The sequence below is a fragment of the Electrona antarctica genome (genome assembly GCF_951216825.1).
Source record: "Electrona antarctica genome assembly, chromosome: 24".
NCBI classification, from domain to species: Eukaryota; Metazoa; Chordata; class Actinopteri; order Myctophiformes; family Myctophidae; genus Electrona; species Electrona antarctica.
This window is the reverse complement of record NC_136803.1, coordinates 1399488-1409487: the sequence shown is the minus strand read 5'-3', so window position 1 is coordinate 1409487 and position 10000 is coordinate 1399488. Positions and strand designations below refer to the sequence as shown.

At 43.1% G+C, this 10000-nt stretch overlaps 1 protein-coding gene across 1 annotated transcript in view; it reads left to right on the top strand.

The window, feature by feature from the left end:
• The window catches only part of LOC306917162 (kalirin-like), a gene marked incomplete at both ends in the record, with an annotated part of 75597 nt that extends 65687 nt beyond the window's left edge, over nucleotides 1–9910 (top strand). The window contains 6 exons of the mRNA XM_079495295.1: nucleotides 760–847; nucleotides 1099–1158; nucleotides 1869–2044; nucleotides 5262–5393; nucleotides 7216–7335; nucleotides 9839–9910. Of these exons, the coding sequence (XP_079351421.1) occupies nucleotides 760–847; nucleotides 1099–1158; nucleotides 1869–2044; nucleotides 5262–5393; nucleotides 7216–7335; nucleotides 9839–9910 (648 nt within the window). The remainder of the gene's footprint in view (nucleotides 1–759; nucleotides 848–1098; nucleotides 1159–1868; nucleotides 2045–5261; nucleotides 5394–7215; nucleotides 7336–9838) is intronic.
• Between the last annotated feature and the right edge of the window lie 90 nt (nucleotides 9911–10000).

The window sequence follows — 10000 nt, the reverse complement described above, 5'->3', positions numbered from 1 at the left end:
CAGGTGAACTAATTATATTAACGATACCACACCCACACAGGTGAACTAATTATATTAACGATACCACACCCACACAGGTGAACTAATTATATTAACGATACCACACCCACACAGGTGAACTAATTATATTAACGATACCACACCCACACAGGTGATTATACTAACGATTCCACACCCACACAGGTGAACTAATTATACTAACGACACCACACCCACACAGGTGAACTATTTATAGTAACGATACCACACCCACACATGTGAACTAATTATACTAACGATACCACACCCACACAGGTGATTTTTACTAACGATACCACACCCACACAGGTGATTTTTACTAACGATACCACACCCACACAGGTGATTTTTACTAACGATACCACACCCACACAGGTGAACTATTTATAGTAACGATACCACACCCACACAGGTGAACTATTTATAGTAACGATACCACACCCACACATGTGAACTAATTATACTAACGATACCACACCCACACAGGTGATTTTTACTAACGATACCACACCCACACAGGTGATTATACTAACGATACCACACCCACACAGGTGATTATACTAATGATACCACACCCACACAGGTGATTATACTAATGATACCACACCCACACAGGTGATTCATTATACTACCGAAACCACACCACTACTGATGCCACTAATACACAGGTGAATTAACATTAACTCCATCCCTGTGTGAATATCAACGAGTCAATGAGCCTTTTAACTCCGCCCCTTGCAGGAGGGTCTGCTGCCCATGTCAGCGCTGTGCCTGTCTCACTCTCACAGTGCAGACATGGAGGGAATCCTGACCAACAACAGCAAGACAGGTAAGACAGACACACACACACGCAGCACCTGCTGCGCTGCTTGATGCTGATGAATATGTACCACCGTGCCTTTTTTGCAAACCGTTAATAAAGTATGTAATCAAAAATATATCTTTGACTTATAATCCTCTGTCTGTCTTGTCTGTCTTGTCTGTCTGTCTGTCTGTCTGTCTGTCTGTCTGTCTGTCTGTCTGTCTGTCTGTCTGTCTGTCTGTCTGTCTGTCTGTCTGTCTGTCTGTCTGTCTGTTCAGATTCTGTCTCTCTCTCAGGTTCAGATAGTTCTATGGTTCAATCCCAGATGACCAACCAAGGTACTGTCTCACCTACACCCTGTCTCACCTACACCCTGTCTCACCTACACCCTGTCTCACCTACACCCTGTCTGTCTCACCTACACCCTGTCTCACCTACATCCTGTCTCACCTACACCCTGTCTGTCTCACCTACACCCTGTCTCACCTACACCCTGTCTCACCTACACCCTTTCTCAGATCCATCTATCCAAAAGTCCACTGATCTGCTTGACACTAAAGGGGATTTTATTCAGATATATTTTGGAATTTGACACTATATATTATTATTTTATTTTTTTTGTGACACTTTTTGACGCAGCTAAAGTGTTTGACACTAAGGTTTTTTGTCACTTATATTTTTAAAATGTCTTTTACATTTCTCTTTTTTTAATTCATGAACTTCTAAATGTATACTAAAATGTTCAGAATTTAAAATGTGTGCTTTTGAAAATATTTCGAAATAATAGCAATTTAATGGAACTGCTTAGAATGTATTATTTTTTAATTCATGTTTAATAATTTTAAATAAAATGTATGTTTACACGTGACCCATAAAAATTGCTCCGCGATATCTGGGTGTTTTCATCCATGCTGTGTGTGTGTGTGTGTGTGTGTGTGTGTGTGTGTGTGTGTGTGTGTGTGTGTGTGTGTGTGTGTGTGTGTGTGTGTGTGTGTGTGTGTGTGTGTGCTTGCGCGTGTGCTTGCGCGTGTGCGTGTGTGTGTTGCAGGAAGCTCCTCCCCCACTGTGGGTGGGGGGCCGGGGGGTGTGGCCGGATCTCCAGGGGGCGTGGTCGGATCGCCGGGGGGCGTGGTCGGATCTCCAGGGGGCGTGGCCGGATCGCCGGCATCATCAGGACCACCGGGACCCAAAAGAACTGGGTCTGGTACCGGGAACACGCTAAAGGTACACGCAACAAACACCTTTAAGACCTGAGGCCGATTCTACAAATGTCTTCTACATTTTCTGAAAACGGATGTTTCTATAGAGAGTGTCGCAGTCCCGCTTTCAGTGGCCCAGGAAATATTTCCCCATTCATTTTCCCCATAGGCTTTTCAAAAAGTGTTTATTTAAAGACGTTTACGCCGCGGACAAAGCCAACTCTTCTTCTGACAAAACATGACAATAAACACAATGTTTTGGGCCGATCAAATAAGTAGTAAGAGGAAAAACAAAACAAAAAGTGTTGTACCCTGCCTTTTTTTTCCTTCCTACTAATTATTTGACCGGCCCAAAGCATTGTGTTTATTGTCATGATTTGTCACAACAAGAGTTGTCTTTGTCTGCGGCGTAAACGTCTGTAAATAAATACTTTTTGAAAAGTCTATGGGGTTTTCCTTCCCCATAGACTGAACGGGGAATTATTCCCTGGGCCCTCGTCGGGGGCGGGACTGCGATCAGTGGTGGAAAGCAGTGGCGTGCACAGATAGACACTAGGGGGTGCTAGAGCACCCCCTGCCCTTTTGGCAATGTGCCCTTTTGGAAAAAAAATAAATAGCAGACCTACAAGCTCATAGCGCGCCACTCGGTGGCGCGCTATGAGCTTGTAGATCTGCTATTTTTCAATAGCTAAAGCATAACATAATGTTAACACCAAAAGGGGTTCCCGCCCAAAATAGATTAAGGCAACCGGCCGGTTCCACGCGCTGCACAAGGTGCTCTTTTTTAACTTGAGCACCTGCCCCTCTAAATGTCTGTGCACGCCACTGGTGGAAAGTACAATAAAGCATGCACATCCACTCACTTAAAGCCAGTTGCTGGACCTACGTAGGTTATAACAATAGAAAAAAAGGTAAGGTCTGCACATGGTAATGCTCCAAAGATTAAAAATGTATTTATTAAGGTTCCTTAGGCTAAAATAGTGAATTCCCCACAGCGTTTTCCATTTGTATGGGGTGACGTGGGGAACCCCACATGTGTGACTGACACGCTGTTTTGGCTTGTCCCGGTCCGACGCAGTGGGAGGGAGTTTTATGAAAAGTGGCCACTAGTCAACTCTCAACAACTCCTTCTCCGAGCACTGAACAGGCTGTATAGAGCTGTATACAATTACAATTTCAATTTTACAATTTAGGCAATTAGCAGACGCTCTTAATCCAGAGCGACTTACATTAAGCAATAACAAAAGCATGGCATACATCACATATATAAAAAGTAGTTATCATGAATCATAAACTAAGAACGTAACAGTGGAGTATCTATGTTAACTATACATACTATACTATATAATATATTATACATGTGTACTATAAAGTGCTATGACTACATAAAGTGCAATTCTAGAGCTGTCTACATAACAAGCTATAGGTCTGTTTAAAATACTATCTAAGTCTACATAATGTGCTATCTAAGGGGCTAGGCTAGGGCAAGTGCTACGGGCCATGGTGGAGTCTGAAGAGGTGGGTTTTCAGACTACGGCGGAAGATTGGGAGTGAGGCTGCAGTTCTGACTGTGATGGGAAGTGCATTCCATAGTTTTGAATTAGCATGTAGTTGAATTAGCGAATATTTTCGCAACTTTGTCACAATTAAACTGAGACAAAGTAGATGCCAGCATGATAATGAGTCCATGATAATGATGCCTTACACTCATCCTTGGCTAAGGACTCCTTTAACGCCTTTTTAATGAGATCCCGCACCGCCATGCAACGACGCCTTTAACGTGTTAATTAGCGCTCTAATCTAATGATAAAACTATAAAGTTGTCTTACCGCTAATCAAAGCTCCCCTCGAGCGGCAGCTCCGTGTTCCATTGCTTCCCCTTCAGCCTCAATGCATTGAATAAAGAGCAAGGTGGTGGATGAGGCCTTTCTGGGCCTTTTAAGAGTATTCCATTTCAAATCGCGCTGGATAAATACAGCGACTGTGTTTAGTGGCTCAATAGAGCGTCGCAGTCCCGCCTCCTACCCTGGACCAGGAAATGAAACCCAATGCATTATTCTCATAGACATTTCTTAAAGTATTTATTTAAAGACGGTTACGCCGCGGACAAAGCCAACTCGAGTCGTGACAACTCATGACAACACAAACAATATTTTGGATCAAACAAATAATTACAAAGAAGAAAAACAACAAAAAAAGTGTTGTAACCTGCCGTTTTTTTCTTCTTTCTAATTATTTGTTTGGTCCAAAATATTGTTTGTGTTGTCATGAGTTGTCACGACTCGAGTTGGCTTTGTCCGCGGCGTAACCGTCTTTAAATAAATACTTTAAGAAATGTCTATGATAATAATGCATTGGGTTTCATTTCCTGGTCCAGGGTAGGAGGCGGGACTGCGACGCTCTATAGCTCTTCCCCGTGACCGCACGTCTAAAATATGAACGCGTCTAAAGACTCTTAGCGAGTGATTAATCCGATCAGCGCGGCCACCTTCACCATTGTCGTTGTCGGTAGAGGAGTGGTGGAAAAAGTACTCAATTGTTTTACTTAAGTAAAAGTACCAATACTGCAATTTAGAAGTACTCTGTTAGAAGTGAAAGTCCCGTATTAAAAATGTACTCAAGTAAGTACAAAAGTAGCGGCATCAAAATGTACTTAAAGTACTAAAAGTAAAAGTACTCATATTGCAGAATGTCCCATTTCACAAGTTCAAAATGTGCACAAAATCTTTTGAAAATAGCCGATCTACAAGCTCACAATGCGTTGCATCGCGACGCATTGTGAGCTTGTAGATCTGCTATTTTCAAATGGCCAAAATATATAGGGCTGGAGTGGTTAATGGGTGTTTTCTAATACAAATTACATATCTCCAAAGTAACTAGTAACTAAAGTTTTCAAATAAATGTAGTGAGTAAAAGTACAATATTTGGATCCATAATGTAGTGAAGTAGAAGTGAAAGTATTGGAAAATGGAATTACTCCAGTAAAGTACAAATTCCTCAAAATTGTACTTAAGTACAGTACTTAAGTAAATGTATTTAGTTACTTTCCACCACTGGTAGAGGAGGAGGCCGTCTTCTTCTACAGCCAAATAGAATGGTGGTGAACGGTGGCGGTTGCTGAACTATCGGCGCCCCCTGCTGGCAGGGGTTGAGTTAATGAGTTCCAGTTTTGGAAGGCTGACGATATGCTTAAATGCTTACCCTGTATGTTTACTGCGGTTTATTGGTGTTGTGATTGACAGCGCTGGTTGACCAGTCCTGTGAGGAGACTCAGTCAGGGGAAAGCTGACGGACAGAAGAAGCCTCCAATCAGGGCCAGGAGGCGGGACAACAGAGCTGAACTGGCCACGCCTCTAACAGCCAACACACAGACGGTATACACGCGATAATCAATGCAATAATCAATACAATAGTTGACACATTTGATGCTTTAGACCAGGGGTTCTCAACCTTTTTGGCCGGGGACCCCAGGAAATGCTTTGGCCATGTCTCGCGACCCCCTCCCCGCCCCCCTCCCCACCGCCAATACAAACTGACTGCAAACATAACCTTAATAATAGAGCAATTATATCATAAATGACTACTGAAACCAGATCATTAAGGAAAGTTTATGCATGTACTAAGTGTACTAAAGGCTTCATTTCCATTTTCCAGCCATTCAGTTGCAAAAAATAATAATAATAATTTGGGGACCCCCCAAAATAATTTGGCGACCCCCCGAGGGGTCGCGGCCCACGGGTTGAGAACCCCTGCTTTAGACGAGTATACTCGTCCTATCAATGTGACCAGATTTGACTGGGGGGCAGCCTCCAGCTTTTCACCAGAGAAAAACTGATTTATTTTTATCCAAAATGAGTTAATAGCACAGGCAGACTCTTCACATACTAACTAGAGGATGTCTGAAATAAGTGTCAGAGCTGAAATTGAAATGTAAATATGAAATAAATGCTTAAACATGTGTAATGTTAGAGACCACAGAAGTGAATGCAAGACATTACTCTATAAGCCATATCTCCAAAACTGGTGGGTCAAACTGAACAACCAATATGTCAATTTGAAGAAGTGATTCCCTGAAAAAAATCCAATGACTTAGCCCCACTCACAATTGGTCACAAAATAAATCCGCTTGATGCTCAGGACGAATATACTCGTTCTAATGCATTTTATGTCGATATAAGAAAGCCTTGCTGTTGCTATGCCCTGTTGTTAGGGCACCGCACCGTTTCTGTTTCTGCATAGCCCAGGGATTAAAATAGGGTGCATTTTGCATCCCAAAACACAGTTTATAGTTAAGGGACGCAATAAAACAACGACCTCTGCATCCACGGGATGCACTACTGTACTACTGTACTGTGTTTTATTCTAGTTTATTTTGCTAGCTTTAGTTATAATAATCATTTCTTCTTCTGTTTTCTACATGAATATAACCACATTATAACATATAAAATGGGAGTTAAATGCTGCAATTTGTAAAAATGGTAAAATATGACTCCCTAGTGGTTAAAGTGGGACTCATCAAAATGTCCCTGGGACTCATCTAAAAGACCATCCCTGCATCCCGGGACTCATTGCATTGAAAACCTATTTACTATCACTGTAGCCATTAGCTTCTGTATTAGCCACGGACTTTCCACGCCGTTTTCTCTGAAACTACGGCGCTGTCCGCGGTTTTGATCAGATCGGCGAGGTTCGGAGCTCATTCCTGATGTTGCAGTGCATCGCCATTGGAATCTTTGCGTTTCTGGAGAATGGATGGACGTCGCCGTAGCTCGCTAGCATTGGCGGTATTGCTACCGTAGCGTTCCAAGGCGTAGGGCATTAATGTGAGCTTCAGAGATGGCGACAAACCGGAGGCGGGTCATAGTGAAATTTCCTCTAATCACGTGGCACCCAAGCGCTACCACTTTTGTCCACCAGGTGGCACCCAAAGAGCCATTTGACAAAAATGTGAAGCAGCGTTTTACTGATATGACCCTGAGGACGATTTGAAATGTTTGGGACAAAGGTTCTTTCTTAGCCTACTGGGTGTAGGCGCAAAGGGTTCACGTGTGTGTGTGTGTGTGTGTGTGTGTGTGTGTGTGTGTGTGTGTGTGTGTGTGTGTGTGCGTGTGCGTGTGCGCGTGCGCGTGCGTGCGTGCGTGCGTGCGTGCGTGCGTGCGTGCGTGCGTGCGTGCGTGCGTGCGTGCGTGCGTGCAGAAGGCTCACAGGGAGGACAGCATTCAGAGCGGTGGAGAGGAGGAGCAAGAGGAAGAGGCGGAGCCTCACACCCCTCTACCGCCCCCTATGGACATCATCAAAGACCCCAACAACACTGAGGTAAGGCTCTGTACTGCCCTCTATGGACAAACATCATCAACAACAGGGGATAAGAGGTATAAGAACTCTCTCAGGCTAGGGTGACCAGTACAGATGTCCCTCTTTGCTTCGGACAGTCCCTCATTTAAATTGAGACTCTGTCCCACATTGTGAGTGGCAGGCCCATTTTATAACAGAAAGGAGAGGTCGCACAACTCATAGTCCCGATGCCAAAAAATACTTTATTTACCAACGTTTCGACAAGCTAGTTGCCAGATACCCTGAAGAAGGCAACTAGCTTGTCGAAACGGGGTCATCCCTATGTTCCCCAGGTTCTATGTTCCCCAGGTTCTATGTTCCCCACTTACCTTATAGGGTTTAGGGTTAGCGTTAGGTTTCTGGTTTAAGGACTTCAGTGTTTTGTACTATACAATTGTATGTATAAGTACAGAACAAAGAATGTTTGCTTTTGCCATCTTTGTTGAAGAGTCTGAGCAATTATGTTTTAGTGTATTTTATGCCAGTGTTAATTTGATAGTTTAAGTACTAGTAGCCTAGGCAGGCCTAAAGTTCAATGGATTGTTCAAAGACTGAGCTTAAATCTGAATTTGCTACTAAAAGTAACACTAAGACTAAAGTTGCTAAAATACTTTTAGTCTTACTAGAATTACTAAAATTACTAGGTTAGGTTTCTGGTTTAGGTTTATTCTAAGTGGGGAACAAAGAACCTTTTTTGCATGGTGGGGAACATAGAACCCATGGGGAACATAGGTACGCTCCCGTCTAATCGTTGGTAAATAAAGTATTTTTTGGCATCGGGACTACGAGCTGTGCGACCTCTCCTTTCTGTTATAGAGTTTGTCTCCCGTGGTCAGCACCTCCCTACTCTTGGTGTGCACTCCTACCATTTTGTTTGCTTTAATAGTTAGTCCCATAACAGTTGGCTCTCTGTTGTAAAGCCACAAGATGCGTTTATAAGCCTGTTAAAATAACATGAACTGGTTCGCTTATTGTTTCCTGTCTAATATTGAACCAGTTCAGAGTGTTTCCCCTGAACATGAATTGGTTCAGAACAAAAATAAAAAAATGGCCGCCAGTTCTGTATAAAGCACCGTGGTTTCAAGACTCTAGCAGAGGACCAGTTGTATGGAGAAAATCATTAGCCCATTTAGGCCTGACATCGAAATTAAAAAAATGTCTTCTCAATCATGACAATTGAAATACTTATGTTTCTATATCAGTGGTGCTCAATATTTCATGTCAAGGACTAGGGGTTGGTCCCGAACCTCGGGACCAACCTTGTACCGAACCGAACGTGCTTGGGTACCGGGTACCCATTACAATAATTAAATTTCGGTTCTCTCTATCGGTTCCCACAGACACGCGGTCACACACTATTTATTTATTTTGTATATATTTATTTATTTTAATAGAAGCGCTGGGAACAGAGCTGATCTACAAGCCTACACCGAAATGAAATGAAATGATTACTATATTTACCCAGGGTATCTGGGCTAAGCTCAAGAACTTGTTTCCAGCCAGGCCCTGCTCATAGAACACATTTCATCGTAGTGGTTCAATGACTTGTTCAAGGGCACTTCAGCGGTGGTAATTTTAACGTGTCGGACCGCTGATTCGAACTGGCGACCTTCCGGTATCAAGACCGCTCCGCTATCCGTTCGGCCACCGCTGCATCAGTGACACGCTGTGGGCTTGTGGCTTGCAGAGGCTATCTCTCTGCATGGAGTTAGTTGTCGAGGAGTCTAGAGACAGAGAGACGCGCTGTGCCTACAAGGACCCCCAAAAATTATATGTAATTGGCCGCCGACCCCCATCTGAAAATTTGTTGTTCCAGTGACCCTCCCAGAAGCAAAGAATTGAGTAAAAAAAAACGTTGACTCTAACAATATATATTCAAAAATTTGAGGCACATTTTCACGATTTTTCTAAAATAGCTTGTAGATCTGCTATTTTTCAATAGCTAAAAGTATAACATAATGCTTAAAACATCAAAAGGGGTTCCCGTCCAGAATGGATTAAGTCATCTTAGAATCGTATAAGAATCGCAGTGGTGTAAAGTAACTAAGTATAAGTACTTATCACATTCCCTGCCAAAATGCCAAACTGTGTTTTTACTTCTACTCCACTGCATCTCAGATCCAAATGTTGTGCTTTTACGCATTTATTTGAAAAGTTGTAGTTACTTTATACTTTGTAGATTCAGATTATTATTTCAAAACATACAGCCCTACATTTCAGCTATTAAATCTACAAGCTCACAATGTTGATGAAAGCTCTGTCTGTCTGTCTGTCTGTCTGTCTGTCTGTCTGTCTGTCTGTCTGTCTGTCTGTCTGTCTGTCTGTCTGTCTGTCTGTCTGTCTGTCTGTCTGTCTGTCTGTCTGTCTGTCTGTCTGTCTGTCTGTCTGTCTGTCTGTCTGTCTGTCTGTCTGTCTGTCTGTCTGTCTGTCTGTCTGTCTGTCTGTCTGTCTGTCTGTCTGTCTGTCTGTCTGTCTGTCTCTCTAGGCGTTGGACTCAGAGGGTTCTAATGAGTCAGACACGGAGCAGAGGAACAAGGCCATGAGAGGACGCGTGTAAGACACACGCACGCACGCACGCACGCACGCACGCACGCACGCACGCACGCACGCACGCACACACAATGGCACTCAGTCATTTAATTTGGTT